Consider the following 21,826-nt stretch of genomic DNA (forward strand, 5'->3'; position numbering starts at 1 on the left):
ACCTCCTCAGCTGGAATGAGGCACATGACCCCACCACACCATTACGTGGGCCAGGAAGGACACAGTCCTATTGTAGGCCATGTGTGCTTATTTACTCCCTTACTCACTCCCCAAAGTCCTAACCAGTCCTGGCGTGAAGCTGAAATTCTAGGATCTCTAGTGGCATGTGGTAGTCTTTTTAATTTTTTTTCCCTAAATTTTTATTTAAATTCTAGTTAGTGAACATATAGTATAATACTGTTTTCAGGAGTAGAATTTAGTGATTAATCGCTTACAGATTTAGGCCCAGAGTGAGGAAGGTGTTGCCTAGTGAAGAAGCACAGTGATCGTCCAGATAGTGGCAGAAGTGGGCCTGGAAAGTGGGTTTCTGGACGCTTTCTCCCTCCTGTGCTACCCCAGGAACACACAGCCATGATTTTCAGAGTGACTTTTTCGGGAGGATAGAAGGAGGGCCCAGGTCCCAGCCCAAGGGGGGCCTAGCTGGGTTTGAGAGGAAGGGCTTGGTGAAATTCTATCCAGCTGTGCTTCCCTGAGCTACCAAACCATAGCCTCCCTGCAAAACCACTGACCTAGGAAATGCAAAAATATCTCAAGGACAGGGGTATTGAATAGCTGGTGAGATAAAGAGTTTTGGTTATTGGATTTTTTGGTTTGTTATTTGCTTGTTTAGCTTAGTTACCCCCTTAGTACCAGTGACCTTAGTAGCTCTGGTAGAAGTAATTTTCTAGTAGCATTGGAGGAAAATAAATAATTTAATGTTTGCCCAGCGACCTTGTGGAGGGTGGGGAGAAGAGAGCCGATAGGTGCCAGAGAGGAGGATGGTTCATTCATTTGGGGCCACTGTGTGATGTTCCCCGCTAGATGCTGGTGTGCAAACACACCAGTGGTCTGGAGGCCTGCCACTAGAAGGCCAGCTGACCCAGGGACCTCAGGCAAGCTGAGTCTGGGTTCAACTGGCTTTAGTGGCAACTTCATGCTCCTTTATTTTATAGGATTATAGTGAATGTGGTTTTGAACTCTATAAGGTACTCCCTAAATGTGAAGCGATACTGTTATGATCCTTTGGATCGTTATGATGAGGAAGAAAAAGGTAGCTGCAAGGATTTCATTTAAAAATCTTGCAGCAACCAACTCCTAGAGATAGAAGGCAGAGCCAATAAATTGTTGTTTTACACGAGGACCTGATTTCCCTCCTTTCCCCCATATTGTGACTTTAAGGGAAACATTCCTAAGTTCCTACTGTGTTTAGTGTCATTAAAAAAAAAAGAGGGGGGGAAGTAAAGTCCATCCTAGCTTCTTATTTCATTTTCTTTTGTGGCTTTTTTCCTTCTCCAAGTTCAGAATGTACCCAGCCTTCAAGGTCTTTGGTTTTCTTTCCCTTGGTAACTATGGTATGTACTCGCTTATGCTATATACCAACTAGCCACAGTCACATGTTCCTAAATTTTCTTTTTCTGGCACACTTTATGGGCAAATAATGCCTCTTTTAACTAGAGCCTCTATCTTAGGCTCTAGAAAAAGGACCATGTCCTTTATCTTAGGCTCTTGTGTGGGTTTTTCAAAAGAAAATTTCTGGGCTATGTTTTAACCTAGAACAAAGCAACCTAATCTCCTGTACCTCCTGCATCTGCGGGAGACTTGCCCAAACTGATTTTGTAATGGTGGCCGTGAGGGTCCTGCAGGATTCTGATGACTTCTGGTATCATTTCTCTGTTAGGTATATGCGATCCATGCTAGCTTTGGGAAACCTGTTGGTACCTGTATGATTCAGAGGGTAGGACAGAATATTAATCACTGCTTCTTATAATTTAATTATTCTGGATATACTGGGTTTCCCTGACCCCCAGGGCAGAATTACTTATTTATAGAAGATGGGCTGCATTTTCCATCTTCCAGTTCTGAGAAATGAGGTAGGTTCTGAAAGGAGAGAGCCAGATGTGTTCTTTTTTTAATTTTATTTATTTATTTGACAGAGAAAGAGGGAGAGAGAGACAGCGAGAGAGGGAACACAAGCAGGGGGAGTGGGAGAGGGAGAAGCAGGCTTCCCATGGAGCAGGGAGCCCGATGCGGGGCTCAATCCCAGGACCCCGGGATCATGACCTGAGGCGAAGGCAGACGCTTAACGACTGAGCCACCCAGGCACCCTGCCAGATGTGTTCTTTAACAGATCTGTGTGTGTGGCTGCATCTTGAGGGTGTGCCTCCCAGCGTGAGCCCCTGAAGAAAGGCGTGCATGCCATTGGCGATATACTTGGGCTTCCTATTGTCTCAGTCATGAAGTTTTTCCATTTTCCTCTTAGGATGAGTGGCTTCTGGTGGCCTTTTCTTTTGTAAAGTGGAGTGGTGTGAACATTATCATCGTGCTTTACCCCTTCTGGCTCACACGTTTGTGGTGGAGTGGGCATGGCCTACGATGCGGCCGCACAGCTTGGGTAAACGGTCACCTCACAGAGGAGGAAGGGCTCATGGGTTTGGATGTGAGGGGCCATGGCTCGTGGTCTCTCAGGTTTGGGTGTTTGGACAAAATAGTGACTTTCTGTTTTATAAGAAACACAACATGAATTGACTTTCTGGGTCTTGGGAGTTAGGAAGACTCAGCAGTCATGATCTGTCATGAGGATGGTTTCCAATGACTTGGAATTCTTGAAAAATGGATTTTCCTAGGAAGAAGCGTACCTGCTGAGAAAGCTTGGCTTGAAAAGGCTGTTTTGTTGTTGTTGTTTTTGTACTTAGGTCAAGGATGCCTATGTACCAGGCAGGGGAGGGGAGCAAGGCCTTCGCAGTGTTTAAAATCAGTCCTTTTCTGGGTGATAGGCTTTCAGTGGGGCCTCGTTTTCCAGAAGAGGCCAGTTTCATCTCCGTTTAGCAGTCTGTTTAGGCCCCATGATGGCCCCCGCCTCCCCATCTTGCCGGAGCCCGTGACCAATGCCATCTGTTGGGGGTGGGTAGAGTTGGCACGGGGTTCATTCCAACTTCGTGATGTGTGAGAGTGGTACACACCAAAAGGCTCTGGAGAGAGGAGCTTCTGGACCTAGAAAGGTGATTCCCAAAGCATACGGGGCACATTGCCTATGACCTGCAGCATTTCTGCCTGGTGCTCTTTCCAGATGATTCGATGACATGTGACACATTGCCAGTGTTTCCTGGGAAGTGGGTGAGAACTTTCGAACACGAGAACCTTTTCCAGTCAGAATTGCTCAGGGCTTTTCAAACTTCCATTTTGGAAAGGACGGATAGTTATTTCGGTGAGATTGTGGTCTAGTGGTTAGACCTTGTGACTGGGAGTCATGGCTGGAGAGCTCAGATTCTTTTCCAAGCTCTTCTCCCCAAACTGGAGTCTGCCAGTGACGATTCAATCCAAAATGTCGCTTTTGGGCCACCGAATAATTGCGTTCGGCTGTCTGGATTTTAGGCCCAGTGAAGGAATGTTTCCTGTCTGACACGAAATCAGATCTTTGCACATTCATTCCCTAAGCCACGGGTAGCAAACTATGGCTCGGGGCCGAAGCTGTCCTGCCACCTCTTTTTGTGTGTGGCCTTTGAGCTATAAAAGTGGTTTTTATTATTTTTAAATGGTTGAAAAAAACCAAGAGAAGAATATTTCCTGACACAAGATAGTCCTATGGAATCCATCTATCACTATTTATAATAAAGTTTTACTGGAACATGACCATGACATAGTAGGTACACCTATTGCCCATGACTGCTTCTGTGTTACCACGGCCGAGCCGTTAGGACCAAGACGGTGTGGGTTGCAGAGCCTAAGATATGTACTCTGGGCCTTTACAGAAAAAGTTTGCCAACCCTGTCCTGAACAAGTAAGGGGATGGACTCCCCTTGCCTGTCCGTCTGTGAGGTGGACTGACTGACAGGAAGTACTGCCAAGCTGCTTTGGTATTTTATCAGCGATGTGGAGTTTCCTGGGAACTTTGTCATCAGCATCATCATTGGCCTTTGAGTTGTCCTATTTATTTAGAATATTAACTTTTGTACCGCGGCCTCAGCAGCCGTCAGATAGATGCAGGTTCTCCAAGCAGCCCCTCCTCGCCCTCCTTGCTACTGAATGAAGCTGGACCCACAAGGATGGGGGTGCCTTTGTTGCGAGCAGGTTCCCTCAGGCCCACTTGTACCTGGATCCTGGAAGGGTCTTCTGGTTCGGAAGATCCCTCCGTCTTTGCCTTTCCTCGTCCATTTTTTTTTTTTTAATTGGGGGAGGAGGGGGAGGAGAAGTTTGAGTTGCATTACCTTTTTCTTTTTTTGCTGACAATTTAACAGGCCTTTAAAGCTCCTTGATTCCATTCAGACCATTGATTTTGTATATATTTCGAGACTTTGTCCACAGGTCTGAAGCTTAACTTAAGCTCCCTGAGACATATCATAAAATATGATTTGGGGAAAAACCCTAATGGGCCATGAGCAGAACATTAGTATTAAACAAAGGATGAAACACTTAAGCCAAGATGGCCTTATATATTTATTATTATTTTTTTTTGCAAAATGCAAGTTGAGCAGGACTCCATTTCAACAGTTTTCAATGCAGGAATTCCCACGGCCCCCGTTTGATTGCAGTTTGCTGAAAAGTTTAATGTTTTTGTAGGTAATTCATAATTTCCACGCTGAGCAGCCTGAAAGGAAGGGAGCTGGAGCCTAGTGTTGTTTTTATAGTGGGATGGTGGGAACTTTTTTTTTTTCTTCCCCAAAAGGATATAAAACCGAAGTTGGACCAGGGGGAAAATGTGGCATGGCGTTCCAGCCCTTTCATAAATCTGAGATGCCTCCTCCTTCGGGTCTTCCTTGAGGACCCAACAGAATAGAATTTCCTGTTGCTTAGTGTCTCCAGGAAGGAAAAGATTTTCCTCGAGGCTATAATCGTACCTAATTTCCTTTTTCTTCCCTTTATTTATTTATTTTCCTTATTAATAAGGACCAATTGTAGAAGATGAAGGAACCTGGGAAACCCATCACTTTTGGAGGAGGTTAATAACTTCCTTTGAAAAATCCTGACATAATACTTATTTCCCCAGAAGGAACCTCGTCAGCCTGAATGCCAGTTATTTCCAAGGGACGGGCACAGATTTGCGGGGGCCCAGCCATTCTGTGGGATCGAGTTTCACTGGGATGGAGAGTTTGAGGCTGTCACCGTGGAGTCCTTGTAAGCCAGCACGATTGGGGCTGTCTTCCTCCACCATCTGGATTTGGTTAGCTCTCTCTGGGCAGTGGGGCCGAGTCTCATTTCCTCCAACCAGTAATGTTATATAGGCAGTGATCCTGGGCTGCCCTAACATAATTGAAAATTATGTGTATTGTAGACTTGGAGCGCTGAAATGTAGGCTCATAAAAATAGTGGTGCAGGTAGCCTGCGGAGATTGGATATGGCACACAATGAAGCTTTTATGTAAAATAAGAATTATAAGACTCTGCGTTAATATTGCATTATGGGTATGACAGTTCTCTGGTGGGGTCCTCAGGGCAGGTCTGTCACCTTAAACAAAGCCTAAATTTCTGAATTCTATGGAGCCGGGATTTGGATGCGATCAAATCTGTTTTGCAGATGGCCAGAGATGGAAACCTGTCTGTTAATCTAACCCTGCCCACTGTGGGTAGCATGAGGTATAGGTGGGTGGCACTCAGCTTGGCATTTTTCCTCATAGGATTTTATGAGAGGAGAGATGAGTATTGGCAGGTGTCCATTTTGATTGGCCTCAAGGAAATGATGCTATTGAGTGGTTCTGAGCAATGAGGCTCATCTATTTATGTGGCAGATGAGAATGGGAAGCAGTCAGGGTGAGATGGGGCGTTATAGGTTCCCATGGCCCACTGGCTTGAGTTACAGGCTGAGGGAGACCATGGAAACATTTATTACAGTGGCTCTCAACTTGGGATGCTACTGTCGACAAAGAAGATACTTGGAAATGGCTTGATTATATGGCTGACTGAGGCAGGGAGTGGGGTGCCTGCTGGTATTTACTGTCTGGGAGTCCAGAATCCTTAAGTGCTGGGGCAGCCCCGCCCTCATCCCCATCCCAGATAGGACAACCCCCTCAGTTGACTGATGAAAAACTAGAGGTCCACAGAAGCAAAGGGATTTGATGCAAGGTCTTGTGGTGAGTCACCAGAACCAGTAACCAGGTTCCCTCACACAAGAGCCTTCTGGGTAACAGAAGGTTGAGGTTGTAGAGGTGCTCTCGCCTTGTCCAGATCTAGGTTGGGAAAATGGCTGTGCACTTTGGCAGGTAGCTTGTGGGCCAGGGTCTTCTAGTTTTAGGCGTAACTGTGTTTGGTTTTAATTCGCTGGACAGTTGTATTTTTAAGGAACCTATGGGAAAGCTTGTGTGTGGCTTTTGCCCTTCTATTTCACATGAGATTTGAGCCAACCCTTCCTTCTTTCTGGACTGCCCTTGGCTGTCCTTTTTCTTTCTGTTGAAATCTTTCTTGACTTAACAAGACCTACTCTGTGCAGCCTTCCCCAGTCTCTACTCAAAAATCCTGTCTTTCTTCTTGGCATTCCCTAGGCACAATTCCCTGAGTCTCTGCCATTTCCACTACCTTCTATCTAGACTTAATCTGAGTGTGAGTTGGTTCCCTCACATGGGGATAAGCTCCCTGAGGGCTGACCTCTTCCTAGCTCCTTAATCCTTCACAAGAAGGCTATGTACAGAGAGTTTAATTAATATTCATTGAGTAAAATTTCCTGTACAATTTGTATGAAAACTAGCCATTTATTTCATTTTGGGATCTCTGAAAAGATCAAGATGGCCCCTTATAGTCCCTCCAACCATTAACTGGTGCATTAAACAGGTGGCCTTCAGAGATAGAAAGGCTGATGATGTTCTTATCAAAATCTTAGCGTTGTGTCTTCAGTTTTGTTCAGTTGTCTGAAGGTTTCCTGAGTAAAACTGGCGCGATGTTACCCACCAAAGTCAAATGCCTTGGAGTTGCTTATATGTGTGCTAAGTATCTCTGTGACTGGGCAAGCCACCTCACCTCACTTTTCCTTGTTTCTTCAGTAGGGAGTTGGGTCACTTGATTGTTGAAGTCCTTCTGAAAGCTGATGTATCACTTGTGACAGAAGTAATTTCCTTTCCCTTGTGCTATGTATTTTCCACCTCAGAGAAGAGCAGAGATAGATGTCATTGGCTTATACCTTTAAGTTAATTTCTGTGGCAAACTTGTGCGTATTTAAGAATTTCTCGGGCCTTTTGAGATGAGTGTATAAATTGTACTCTGCCCTGTTTGTACATCTTTTACTGAGAAGTATTTTTTTTCCCCAAAGATTTATTTATTTATTTGAGAGAGAGCATAAGCGAGCAGGGGGAGGGGCAGGGGGGGAGAGAGAGAATCTCAAGCAGACTCCCTGCTGAGTGTGGAACCCGGCTTGGGGCTTGATCTCAAGACCCTGAGATCATGACCTGAGCTGAAACCAAGAGTTGGACACTTAACGGACTAAGCCACCCAGGTGCCCTGAGAAGTATTTTTGTTTTATATTGGGTTGGATGAGGAGTTCCATCCTCATCTACTGGAGTAGTTTTTACTAAAGGACAGTTGCACGTATATATATATATATATACACTCAACTTTAGAGTGAAGGATGAGGGCATTTTAGAAATGAAGGTCACTGAAAGAGCAGGTCTGGAATTGATGGTCTCCTGGATGCCTGTGGCTTGAGACTCCTGTTTGCTTTCTTCCTTTGGAAGGCCTGTGTTCTCTCCCTTCTTGTCTCTCCTGCATCTCTACTTTTCCCTCTAAATGAGGCAGGATTAATGAAATCATGTAATCTGGAGCCAACCTGACGTTTGGATGCAAAGACTAAACTCTATAGTTGCTAATAGTGTTGATGTTCTATAAACGTACCTACCTGTTGAACGTGAGCTCTAAGGAAGAACCTGTTGGTATGGCATGATTTTTCTGTTGATGTTGTTGTTATTTGCATGCTTTTACGTTTTTTTCTGTGTTGTTATTTGCATGTCCTTACTCCTTTTAGTTTCTCATCTGTGCATCAGGCACCCCAGAAGTTATGTCTTGGGATAGTGGTTTTGCGTTTCTTTTCTAAATTCATTTGCCACATTCATTTTGTTTCCTCCCTCCAGTATCTCCAGATGAAATGGCCACTGCTTGATGTCCAGGCGGGGACCCTCCAGAGCAGACAAGCCCTCAAGGATGCCCGCTCTCCGTCGCCGGCACACATTGTCGTAAGTGACCTTACAAAGGCCATTGCTTCCTTTATTGGGGGGAGATGAAGAAAATATTCTTTGTTGATAACAGGCCTTGTTTATCTGTTTTTCTCTCTTTAAAAATATATATTTTTGGAATAGTCTTGGATATGGTTTATATCTAGAAGATAATTTGTTTTCTGCTATTGGACCTCAGTGACTGTTACCCACCCAGAAATTTTCCAGATCTTCCCACCACCCTTTCCTCCTGGTGTTGGGTTAGTTTAGCCTTGTGGTCTCCAGTTAATGGGGCACTATCACCATGGTTTGGGGGAGACTGGAAGTGGTGCCAAAGCTGTTTAAAAAACACAACCCCCAGATCCTTTTCTGAAAAACTCATTTAGTGGAGGTGAGTTGCAGAAGAGGGAATTAGAAAATTCAAAATGGAAGCGCTGGATTTCAGACTTTCCAGTCCCCTCCCACTCCCATTTATCTTAATTGTTGGAAAGTGACATTCTACATTAGCATCAGCAAATTTTATCTGGGCTGGTTGATTGTAAACAGAGAGTAGAAATGAATTTGGAAAGGCTTAAGTTAAACTTGATCTGTACATCTGTGGCTTTGAGAGCCCGTGGGTTTAACATATGAAACATTTGTTTTAGTAGTGAGGCTACAACATAAAGTGTGTGTCTACATATATTTTTAATGTACTTTTGGATTTTGTAGGCTCTGAAAGTGGAATTTATAAATTAACCTCTTGAGAAGATGGCTCAGCCTTATTAGAATATTCTCTTCCATCTGTTTATATCATGAGCTGGACTTCCTACTTTTGAAATAATTAATGGAAGACACATTTTTATAACGAATCTATGACAGGTAGAATTCTGCAAAGCATGAAATAATTCATGTATTTTTTATTTAAGTAACACAAAATGTTACCCATTAATATATTTTGCCTCGATGTTACTTGAAATGGCAAAATGATTTTCTTAAGCAGAAAAATCTTAAGACGCATTGTGTCAGATTTCAGGCTAACTGCCACCTTACTTTGTAGCTTGTTATAATTGAGTATATATTATTTAATGAATTATGCCTCTGTTATATGAATATTAAATATATATGTATGTGTATATTATTACAAAGTGATTTATTTCTGTTAAACCACATCTTGAGTCATCATGTGTGAAAATGTTCTACAAATTCTTATGTTATAAATGAGGCACGTAGCAAGGTTGACATTTTTCCAGAAGCTTCCTCCTTCCTCCAGCCCCACAGTAACATGGATGCTCATAATTACACATGCTCCTGTAATGTCAAGATTTCAGGGCTGGAAGCGACCTTAGATCATCTCGGCCCAACCTGCTCTCAGAAAAGGAAACAGGCCCAGAGATGCCCTAAGTGAACTGCCCAATGTCACACGCTGAGTTAGTGGCCAGAGCGAGGACGGGACCCAGTTCTTGGCTCCTCTTCCGGGGCCTCATGGCATGTTCCTTCCTAAGGGAGTAGAAAGTAACTTTTCTGTGGCTGGTTCTGTTCTGCGAACTATAAATTGGGTCATCATCAGGGACAGCGTCATAGGTGGCAGGATGTTGTTGGTTTGGGGTTCTGATGCAGGTTTCTCTGAGAAACGTGAATGCCCTATAAAAACCATTTTAGCCATATACAAAGATTTTTAAAAAGTGCAAGAGTTACAGTGTCCTACAGGGTAAAACGAGGAAGCATGTCCTTTTCACTTTTCCTGCCTCCCTGCATTTCCCATTGTGTGTCTAGGCTTTGAAATTTATGTCTCTGCTTTTGGAAATGCTTGGCAGGGCTGCCACATTTTCTTTTTTTTTTTTTTTAAGCTACAGAGAAAGGACGTTATCTTTAAAATCTCTTGGAGGCTTTTTTTCTCTTTGAGTGGAGAGAAGGTGCCATTCTTAGAAGTGGTTCAGAGTGGACACGGCCCCTCGTGGGTGCGGATGGAGGTGGCGGGCCCGCTCCGGTGACCATCGCCCAAGGGTGAGAGTGGGGCTTACCCACTCCGAGAGAGGTCCAGATAGCCCCCAGGACCAGTGGTCCCAGTGTAGACACTAAGTACTTCTTTTCATGTTTAGAAATGAACAATCTGAGGAGATGGGAAGATGTTTTACCCAGATCCAGTGTAGATTTTAGCAGGGGGAGCGCAAGGGAACTTAGGTTCCTTCAACCTCTGCTGTGTAGGAGGTGTGTTTTCCACCACTTGGAGTGCTCGCCACACTTCAGATGGGGAGACCCTTGTCCCAAGGAGCCACAGCCAGCCGCCTCAACTTTCGTGCTTTCTGCTGTGCTCCTGGGGCCTGGGGAATGGCCACTGCATAAGAGGTTCTAGGCTGTGGAGGATGATGGGCTCTGGGAGCGGGACAGAGGAGAAAAAGCCATCAGCTGGGCTAAAAGGAAGGCAAATTTGTGATGTACTTAATGCTTTGACAACTGAATGGTGTCTTTGGTTGTATGGATTAGCCCCGTAATTGTGCATTTCGGCAGTCTGCACCTGATAGTAAGGGGTGAGGAGGGGGTGCTGGAGTGGGAGGGGTTGGCAGAGGGACATGGGCAGGTCGGGTGGAAGAAGGGCTGTGATGGTTGACCTCTGCACCCATCCAGTGGTCCCACACAGTTTTGGGAACAGAGGAGTCCTACACCTTGGGACTATGAATGGATGATCCCCTTTTCACTGGACATAGGGCAGTGCGCCAGCTAAAGTCAGTTTGGCAGGCACAGCGCGTCTGTATTTATCAAGGGCGCATTCTGGATGAGGGCTGAGGTATCATCTGGGTCTGTGTATAGTCTGGGCTGTGTTCAGCTCCGCTGGTGGATGGCTAACTCTGCTCCAGATCCTGGGTTCTTCCTCTCGTTTTGTTTTTCATTCTCTTAAAGAAAACGTCGTCACATCGCAGTGTTTCATCAGACATGTTTCAAAATAATTGTCTAAGGATTGCTTCCTAATTTCTCTGAAATTTGGGTTTATTGTAATTTCTGGGCCAAGTTATTTCGTAATTATTTCTAATGTTTTCTTTTGAAACTCGAGAAGTGTTCAGTGTTTGTCAGTAATCATTAGAGACTATCACTGTCACCGGTTGCTAAGAAAATAACTTTCTCTAGTACCCATTTGGGGCAGAAATTTTCACATGGGAATTTAAACTAAAGCTTTTTGTCAGAAGATTTTAACCTAGATTTTTTTTCATGTGGTACATGGGTTACCACATTATAAAAAAGTAGACGTGTAGAATAAATATTTTTTTTAAAAGATTTTATTTATTTGACAGAGAGAGACACAGTGAGAGAGGGAACACAAGCAGGAGGAGTGGGAGAGGGAGAAGCAGGCTTCCCGCGGAGCAGGGAGCCCAATGCGGGGCTCGATCCCAGGACCCTGGGATCATGACCTGAGCCGAAGGCAGACGCTCAACGACTGAGCCACCCAGGTGCCCCAAGAATAAATATTTTTGACCAGTAGAGTTCAATTGATCAAATAATATTTAAATTAAGAAGCAAGCCCCACAAATTTTAGTTACTGTAACTGATACTGCATCTTGTTTATTATAATCCAGCGGTTCCCAATCTGTGTTCAGAAGAGAGAGGAAATTATTCCCCAAGATGCTGTCTTGAATTTTTTTTTTTTTTTTTGGCCAGCCAGAAAATAGGAATTTACGCAAGAGATCCATCTCTCCCTCCCTCTCCTTTGCTTTCCGTCTCCCCCTTCTTCCCCTCCCACACCCCTGAGAAATTCAGGTTCCAGGACCCTCTCCTCCTTCCTGGCCTCCCCATGCCCATTTTTGGATTCACACAACTAGCTCCTAATTCATTCTCTGTGGTGTTTTAAATTTATATTTCTAATTATTTGTGTGCACCCCCCCACCCCCCATGACGGCCACGCAGTGGGGTTGTGCTAAGTGGTGGTACTTGAGTGTTGGCCCACTCGCCTCAGGCAGTCCATAAGCTGTGGGGTTAGGAGCCGCCCCCGCCGGACACCACCCCTGGTGTCTTTGCTATACAAAGACTTTCATTTAATTTCCTTTGTACCCAGCAAAAATAGATTCTGTACCAAAAATGGTGGTATTTTGGTATAGTATGTATCTTACAAGATGGCAAAAGGCTTCAAAAGTTCTTACCATTTTATCTTGGGGGCTTCCTTTTGAAGTCAATGTGGAATTTTACCTTGGGCTGAATTTCTAGTCGTTCCAGGTCTTGTGCATTTTGTTGTGTAATGAGCATTGAGGTATGGGATAAGAAAGCAGTCTGCATCCCGAGGAGCAAAGCCTGCCAGACTGTGGGGGTGTACTTTTTGTTGTTGTTGTTATTGCTTAAATGCTGAAAGAGGGCAGAAAACTTATGAAATGCAGCGTGATGGGAAAGCTGCAGGGCAGGGTCTCTGCTGGCCTGTGTTGAGCATTTTCAATAAGTTCAGAGGGCATGGTGAAACTTTTGCTTTTTGTGTCTGAAGAGTTTGGGGGAAGGGGCACCTATTCATAGTTAATAAGAAAAACTGCTTTGAGAGCATCCTATTGGTTTTTAAATACATGTGGATGTTTCGATGGATTATTTGGCGTGGCCTGTATTCTCCTCTGCTTGGCTGGGTGCTTGTGTGCTGGGAGGTTCTGTGCTAGGTGCTGAGGCCCAGCAAAATCATCGCAGCACCCACCTGTGCCAGGTGCCCAGGGGAATAGAGGTCCTGTGACCGTGTGTGACAGGGACATGAGATTTCCACTGAGAAGTTGGTGAGGGTTCCAGGCTGGGACATCCCCCTGAGGAATTGGCATTTAAAATGAGATGTTCAGGGATCAATTAGAGTTAGCCAGATAAAGGGATGAGAGAAGGAAGGGGTAGGAGATGGGAGAACATTACAGGCAGAAGGAAAACCACGTATGAAGTTCTTAAAAGGAAAAAGACCTTGGCTGTGGGAGAAGCAGAAAGTCATCTACGATGGCTGCAGGTCCTGAGGGATGAGGGAGAGTGGCCTGGGGTAGGATGTGGTGAGAATTTGGTGTTTGATTCTAACCACCGGGGCAAGTCCATGAGTGGTTTGGCTTGTGTTAAACTGCTGGCTGTGGGGATTATGGTGAGGTGGACAGATTTGGGGGGATCATCAGCAGAATTTGCCAGTGGGTCACACGTTGGCATTGAGGGAGAAAGAAGAGTCAAAGGTAGGTGGGTGGGGATGCCACTCACTGAATGGAGCAAGTTTGGGGTGGGAGAGTTGTATTTTTATTTTTTTCATTTTTTTTTCATCCCAGCTTTATTAGGATGTGACTGACATATAACATTGTATTAGGATGTAACTGACGTATAACATTGTATGAGTTTAAGGTGTACAGTGTGTTGATTTGAGACACTTCTATATTGGAACATTACCATCCTAGGGTTAGCTAATATCACATAATTACTATTTCTTTTTTGTCGTGAGAACATGTGAGATTGATTCTCTAGGCAATTCAAGTATATAATGATAATTACCATACTGTACCTTAGATCCCCAGAACTTACTCATTTTGTAACTGGAAATTCGTACTCTCTGACCAATGTCTCCCTGTGTCCGCCACCTCCCAGCCCCTGGTAACCACCACTTTACTCTGTTTCTGTAAGTTCAGCTTTTTCTTAGATTCCACATGTAAGTGATAGCATCTAGTATTTGTCTTTGTCTGACTTATTTCACTTAGCATAATACCTTCAGGGCCCATCCATGTTGTCACAAACGGCAGGATTTCCTTCTTTCTTAAAGCCCAATAATATTCCATTGTGTATGTGTGTGTGTGTGTGTGTGTGTGTGTGTGTGTGTATGCCACTTTAAAAATCCATTTATCTGTTGATGGACACCTAGGTTGTTTCAGTGTCTTGGCTATTGTGAATAACGCTGCGATGAACATGGGAGTGTAAATATCTCTTTGAGGTCCTGCTTTCATTTCTTTTGGGTATCTACCCAGAAGCAGAATTGCTGGATCAAAGGGTGGTTCCATTTTTAATTTTTTGAGGAATCTCAGTACTGTTTTCCATAGTAGCCGTACCAAATTCCATCCCCACCAACAGTTCACAGGTTCGCCTTTTTTTCCACATTTTCACCAGCACTTGTCATCTCTTGTCTTTGACAATAGCCTTTCTGACAGGTATGAGGTGGTATCTCCTTGTGCATTTCCCTGATGATTAGTGATGTTGAACAGCTTTTCATGTACCTGTTAGTTTATTTCATTTACCGTCTTTGGAAGAAGGTCTTCAGTTCAAGAGTTGCCTTTTTAGAGAGATTCAGCTCCTGGGTTTCATGACCCCCACAGCAGTATGAAATGGGAACAATCCGAACTTTTAATTAGTCCCTGAAAAGTAACGTCAATGATCTGTTAAATTTAAATTTATTTAGAATATATTTAGGGTAGGGTAGAGAAATCTCCCTTTCCTTCTCCCAAATTTAGGTAAGTAGCTTTTATTGGTCTTTCTCTTGACCTTGCATTTACCACTGATCAATCATGGATTCCTTCCCTGATCCCCCAAATATTTAGTGGTTGCTTACTGTGTGGGAAAAAGTGTTCTAGACCCTGGGAGAGAGTGGAGTCGATGACAAAGGATTATAACAATCAGCCAGTAACACGTCCTATGTGCCAGGCATTGTTCTAGGTGCTTCGCTGATATTCTGTGGCCCCTATTTCACAGAGGAGGAAGTGGGGGTGGTTAAGTGTTTGCCCAGTTGTGGGAGTCAGGATGTGAGACAGGGCAGCCAGAACCTGCCATCCTCCCAGCCCCTGACCACAACGATGGTGGGGAAAGATGAACAAAGAGGCATAGTGTGGTATGCCCAGTGCTGCCTGGGGTGGGGGGTGGGGCACCAGGAGCTGGACGGGGCGGGCATGGCTCAAGGAGAATTCACTGGTGCCACTGGACAGTGGGACATGAGGTTGGCTAGGGTTTGGTTTCTGGGTGTCCTTGACATGGGCAGAGGTGGGTGCTGACACATGTGGGTGGGGAGGGCGTGCTGCCCCGGGGCAGGCAAGCTCTGGGTGATGTGAGGGTATGAACCAGTGCTGGTTTCCGAAAAGCTTTTCCCTGTGCACCATCTCCACTCCCTCCATTGTGTATATACTTTCCCCTTGGTTTGTCTTTTTCCCCTTTTATCTGTGACTCAGTCAGACTTTCTAGAATACTTGGCATGTGTTTCCTAGCAGCAGCTGAGTCAGAGCTTTCCCATTTCACAGACGGAGACTGCGGTAAGGGTGTATATTGTGTCTGAGGATCTGGAGCGAGCCTGTGAGCACTGCAAAAATACGGTTGTTTTTGTAAGGAGAGCTGTGAGTGTTATAATATTGAGGAGCAGGCCACCGGGTTATCTTTTTTCGGGGAAGAAGTGGTGGATAGGATCAGTCGTGCTCTGAGGAGAGAGTGGAGTAATTCAGCCCAAACAGTCTCTAGTTAAAAGTCCAAGCTTCCTTCTCTCTTTCCAGAAGAGACTCTATGATGAGGAATTCTGAAGTTCTTGAGGTTTGAGTTGATGGTGTGGCTGCTGAGCACTGTGGAGACGGAAAATATTCTACCTGGGAGGATTATGTAAGCTTGGTTGTATCCCCTTCAGATTAGAATCACGGAAAGTTTCACAACCTGCCATCACATGTCCTGTCACCCACTGCTGTCCCTTCTGTTGTTGGATCACTGTCCAGAAGGGGTCTGTTGGCCACAATGTTCCTGAACACAGAGATGGGGCATCCGTCTCCTGATGTAGACCATTTCCTTTGGGGTCACCATGGGCTCTTATAGTTCTGACTTTCTGTTGTGCCGAAGGGTCTCTCCTTGAAATGCCCACTCTTGGAGGTGTGTTTCAACGTCCTGTTCCGCTCACACTTCCGGTTACCGATCTTGGAAATTTGAAGGTGGCTATTGTACGTTCTTCCTTCATTACCAAGTCTTCTGTTCAAGATTATCCTCCATTGTAATTCACATCTTCAGTGACTGATCCTCAACTATTTAAGGATGGGAATTGCAATCTTTCTATTAAAACAAAACAAAACAAAAACCTTCTTACCCCTAAAGCCAGTGAAATTAATGCTTAGATGCCGCTTTCCTCATTCATAAAATTTGTGTTCATTATAGGCAGTTTGGAAACTGGCCCATTATCTTGCCACTCAGAGATTACATTATGAATAAATTGGCATATTTGGTATATTTACTCCTAAGACTTTTTCCTGAGTGCATTAATATTTATATTTGTTTTTAACATTCTTGAGCTTATAATAGTGCTCAATATTTGCAGCCTTGTATTTATTTAAAAGGAAACTGCTGTAATGAATAAGCACTTCCCCATATCATTAAAATTCTTAAGGATTTTAAATGATCACAGAGCAGCCCATTAATATGCTCATACACCCATCAGTGCCACATTGTTGGGCCTTTAGAGTATCCTATGCCTTTTGTATCTACTATTCTAAATAATCCTGTGATGAACATCTTTGCCCATAAATCTTTGTGCCATCCTCCCCCTCGCCCCGTTCCTTTATTATTTCATAGGACAGATTCTTAGGAAGACAGGTAAAAGAGAACAAAATCTTTAAAAATTTCTTGATATATAGCCACAAATATTTTCCTGAAAGGTCTCAATTTTTACAATTATGAGCATGTGTGAGAGTTAGATTTACCATGATCAGACTGATTTTAATGTCTCCGGGGAATTAACAAAAGAAAAAGTTCAGGCTTTCCTGGAAGAATGTTACCTGTACACCACTGAGCTCCCGAAAAGAGACCCACCCAAAGGCATTCACTTTGGCTTTCCCAAGACCTTTCATCTTCAAAACAGTCAAAAAAAAAAAAAAATTGCTTCTTAAATGGTTGGAGGCTTTAAAGTCAACTGACATTATCACGGTTTTATAGAATTATGTATATTCATTTTTGATAGCTCACACTGTAGCCTTTTATTTTTTATTTTATTTTATTATTATTTTTTTCAATTAACTACCCGAATAACAAATGGAGACCCGTCTGTTATCTGTATAATTCTACCTCATTCTTTTTTAAACTGCTCCATGGTATTCTATATTATATGCATATCACTGGTTAATCAGTTTGCCAATTGATGAACAATTACATTTTTAGTTAAGTATTCTTTTTTTTTTAAGGTTTTATTTATGCATTTGAGAGAGAGAGAGAGAGGACACAAACAGGGGGAGAGGGAGAAGCAGACTCCCAGCTGAGCTGCGAACCCGACATGAGGCTAAATCCCGGGACCTGGAGATCATGACCTGAGCCAAAGGCAGACGCTTAACTATCTGAGCCACCCAGGCGCCCCCCGCAGTATAACCTTTCAGATGCACCTTATTAGTCCCCTGAATCTACGAAGCACATTTAGGGCTATTTTAGAAGTCTTGGAGTATACTTTTTATAACCTCAAATAACTGTACAGTTCTTTTGTTTTTCTTTTGTTATTGTTTTTTAAGTTTTAATATCTCTTTTTTTAATGGCATATTATCGGGCAGATAGTTAATGAAGTATTTGATGCTGTGTGTGAGCTCTATCAGGAATACGACTGTGGGGCCACCTGGCTGGCTCAATCAGTAGAGCATGGGACTCTTGATCTCAGGGTTGTGAGTTTGAGCCCCCATGTTGGGTGTAGAGATTACTTAAAAATAAAATCTTTAAAAACAAAAACAACAAAACAAGGGAATATGCTTCTGGATTGTGTCTCTGGGAAAACACACCTACTTGTCAAAGATGTTATTTATTGCCGTGTTTAAGATCACAGTGAGCGTAAGGCTGGCAGCCTCCGGTCATCCTTGACCATTTCTCAATGCTGTGTCTTGTGCTTGGGGGAAAAGTCTTTGGCAGCTCTGGGCTCGCATTTTCTTGTCTCACCGAGTGTTAATAAGGTTACTGGAAAAGAGGTTTAGGGAAGCACTGGTTATGCATAGTCAGCGAGCTTCTTTAGGGCAGGATCTTGAGTCCTCTGGATGCTTGGACACTCGGGGCAGTTCCTAACGCTTGCCCGACCCCAGAATGCGTCTTGGCATCTTTACAGACAGGACTGGAGCAGACCCGGGAAAGTTGTTTTAGTTTCAGCACCTGCTCTGTTTACCAAGCGTGGGAGCCTGTTTTAAATCAACATGGATCTACTTAGAGTTCAACTCATGGTTTTAGCCTATGTTTATCTTCCCAGTAAATAAAACAAAAGTATTCACTTGGCATCCATCCTGTCCTGCTTGTCACTTCTTCCCTTGCTGATTAGCTCTATGTACGGGGCTTGTGCCTCCAACCAGATTGTAAGTTTCTTGAAGCCAAGGAGCCCCACGGTTTCTCTTTCCATGTGGTTTTTTTTTTTTTTTCCCGCCCCTCCTACTGTGGTGCTTTGTTAATTAAGCAGAAAACCAGTTTCTGGTGAGGGACACGAGTTGATTTCGTCTGGAATGAGCGTGACTTCATTGTTATCTTAGTGTGTTCAGACTCATCCTGGTTAGCACGAGAGCTTGTCCACGTGTGTACTTTCTACCTGATGGGGTAGCGTGTTTTGGAGAAGCATAATTTTGGGTTATGACTTTGTGCACGGTTTGCCAGTAACTTGATAATCCACCCTTACACATTCCAGCTTGCAGTGGAGCGTGTGAAATCGCCACAGTAGCATTTATGTGGAACATGGTTAACACAGAAGCTCCAGAAGGTCAGGCTTGTAGGGTTTCTATCTCTTTCTAGTCTTGATTTAAACTGTTCTTTAGGAATCTTGACGTGGCGTGCCTGAACTTTTTAAGAGAGTGTCCAATTGGGAAATCCAGGGCTTGATTATTTATTATAGGAAATGGGTATTTTCAGCAATGATGTTGTAGGGTATGTGGAGTGATTTTGTGATTGGCTTGTTAGTGGCTTGCAGGCCCAATTTTCATCTCTTAATAAATTAATATAGAGGGAGAAAACACCTGGATTTCAGAATTGGCCCTTGGAGGATACTGGGAATAAGGGGGGGGGGGGATCCTAGAGGGGTTGGGCTGGGAAAGTTTATTGTTAGATTCGTTTTGCATAGAAGGATGTGAAAGTCCAGTGAGTTAGCTGAGTTGCCCAGGATTCCATGGGCAGGAATGGCCATATTCAGACAGTTAATCCAGGTCCTTGCTCCAGCCCCAAGCTGTCCCCTAAGTGCCAGATTCAACCTCCATTTGGATGCCAAATAAACATGGGAAAATTACCACGTCCAGAATCCAACTCTTTATTTCCACCCTTGCCCCACCATCAAACCTGTTGTCTCTGTGTTCAACATTGCAATAAAGATGAACAACATCCACCAATTGTGTAGGCCCCAAACCTTGACTCCTCTTTTGCTTTCACATCCCACATTCTATCCATTGGTCTATCCTGTGGGCTCATAATCCATGTGCATACTGTATCAGCTTTGCCCTCAAAATATTGTGGAATCCGACCCCTTTTCACCACCTCCGCCATCATCAACCACAGTGACCATTGTGGCTCACTTGGATGTTGCTGGAGTGTCTGCCCTGGCCTCCCCACCCCCCTTCCTACCTTTGTGACATCCCCTCTTCTGTCCTTGGTCCCTGTGCTTCATTCCCGTACCTGAGGTGGCCTTTTAAAGATTTTATTTATTTATTTGAGAGAGAGAATGAGAGAAAGCACATGAGAGGGGGGAGGGTCAGAGGGAGAAGCAGACTCCCTGCCGAGCAGGGAGCCCGATGAGGGACTCGATCCAGGGACTCCAGGATCATGACCTGAGCCGAAGGCAGTCGCCTAACCAACTGAGCCACCCAGGTGCCCTGAGGTGGCCTTTTAAATCCTTGGACAGATCATATCACATACCTTGACTGAGAATCTGGAGGATACGTTTTGCCTTTAGAAAGAGACCCAGAGCAGCTATGAGCAGGCACTTGGTCCTGTCACCCGACTGAAAGGTGGGACTTTGAGATTCAAGGGCTCAGAATGGAGAGTGTATAAAGCAACTGGGCCCAGGCACTGGGCATGCTTGGAGTATTGTGTTGGCTGGAGGAGAGGGGGCCAGGGGGCAATAGGTGGGCACATAGTCTGAGTGAGGCCCCCTTCATCAATCCTGTGTTAGTGCAGCAGGATGTGGCAGATGTCTGGGTCTCTCCCCCCGCATCCCCAACCCAGGCAGGACCCAGATGCTTCCCGACTATACTACATCTGAGCCCTGCCCTTCTCCAAAAGCGTGCAGTCTGTCCAGCTGTATCTTGTCCACATTTAGAAGCTTGTGAAGAACTCTGGGTGGTATGATGCAATCTGTTCCAGCCAGAGCCTGCTTAGTGGGTGGATCGAGGCCGTGATTAAGTGCATCACTGAGGCTTGTTTAATAGGCTTGGATGAGATGGGGTCACCATGTATCCAAGTGCAGTGGGGCAAAAGCATCTTGTTCTCCCTGCTCCAAGGGTGTGAGTTGCCTGTTGGCTGTTTGTCTCGCAAGGACATGGTCTGTGTAGCTCGGGTGCTGGGGTGAAGAAAGTAGCAAATGTTTACGAAGGCTAGAGAAGGAAGGCAGGCAGGCTGCATCACAGGCTTTGGGACTAGGCCATTTCATGGCCTCCAGAGACCACGTAGGGTGGCAGGGCTGGTGCCCATTCTCAAGGCCTGTCTTTGGACCACACCTCCTAAAGTTAGGCCTGACTCAGGGACACATGTAAGATTCTGAGATGTGTTTTCCCAGTCCTTTCAGACTCAGAGAAGCCAACCTTGGTGGGTGGAGACAGAACATATAAAATCTAAAAAAAGTATCACAGTAACAGAATGGGGACCGTAGCTTGGCAGAAGGGCTCCCAGGAGAACCTTTGGGATGATTCAGTTGAAACTCAGGGGGGAAAAAAAAAAAAAAATATATATATATATATATATATATATATATATATATATTTTAAAGATTTTATTTATTTATTTGACAGAGAGAGAGAGCGAGAGCAGGAACACAAGCAGGGGGAGTGGGAGAGGGAGAAGCAGGCTTCCGCCGAGCAGGGAACCCGATGTGAGACTCGATCCCAGGACCCTGGGATCATGACCTGAGCCGAAGGCAGACACTTAACGACTGAGCCACCCAGGCGCCCGAAAAAAAAAATATTTTTTTGGAAAGAGCTAGCAGCCCCCTTCAGCCAAAGCCTATAAATGAAGGAATGTCAGAAACCCAGAATTGCAATGATCAGGGCAAGGCATTGTCAGAGATCAAATTGGTAAGTTTGACTGGTAGAAACCATTTCCATTTTTAGAATCTAGCCAAGCATCTCTCTTCCATTCTTCCTCAAGCCCCTTCCCATTCCCACTTTTATGAAGCACTTGACTGATACACTCTTTATTATCCTTCCTTCTGAAACGATCCAGTTGTTTGCAGGTACTGAGAATAATGCCTGTGCACCAACTTTTTCCAGGATAAGAAACCAAATGTTAAAAAATGGAGTAGGGTTCTGGACATTTCTGCACCATTGTGTGCTGCTAACAGCATCCTCCCCCAGCCCCTCAGCTGTAAGGAACTAACTTTCCCTACTCTCTTGATCCATGTAGACATGTGATGGGGCAGAAGGGGAAGCATGTTATTTAAGCAGATACTTAGGCTTCTTCACTAGGCAGAGAGGGTATAAATCTGTGACTCTGCAACTGCCTTCACACATATGCATGCACGCATGTTCACGTGCACACACGAGCGCACACACGAGCGCACACACACACACACACACACACACACACACACACACACACACACAC

At 44.5% G+C, this 21,826-nt stretch overlaps 1 protein-coding gene across 18 annotated transcripts in view; it reads left to right on the forward strand.

The window, feature by feature from the left end:
- TCF7L2 (transcription factor 7 like 2) overlaps window positions 1-21,826 on the forward strand; it is a 198,681-nt gene that overhangs the window by 69,247 nt on the left and 107,608 nt on the right. For 17 of the 18 annotated variants that reach the window (XM_044916146.1, XM_044916145.1, XM_044916147.1 and 14 more), the window contains one exon: window positions 8,087-8,188. The exons of the other annotated variant lie outside the window; for it this stretch is intronic. In XM_044916146.1, the coding sequence (XP_044772081.1) occupies window positions 8,087-8,188 (102 nt within the window). The remainder of the gene's footprint in view (window positions 1-8,086; window positions 8,189-21,826) is intronic. 18 annotated transcript variants of the gene reach the window in all.

Source organism: Neomonachus schauinslandi, chromosome 6, assembly GCF_002201575.2.
Source record: "Neomonachus schauinslandi chromosome 6, ASM220157v2, whole genome shotgun sequence".
Lineage (NCBI taxonomy): Eukaryota > Metazoa > Chordata > Mammalia > Carnivora > Phocidae > Neomonachus > Neomonachus schauinslandi.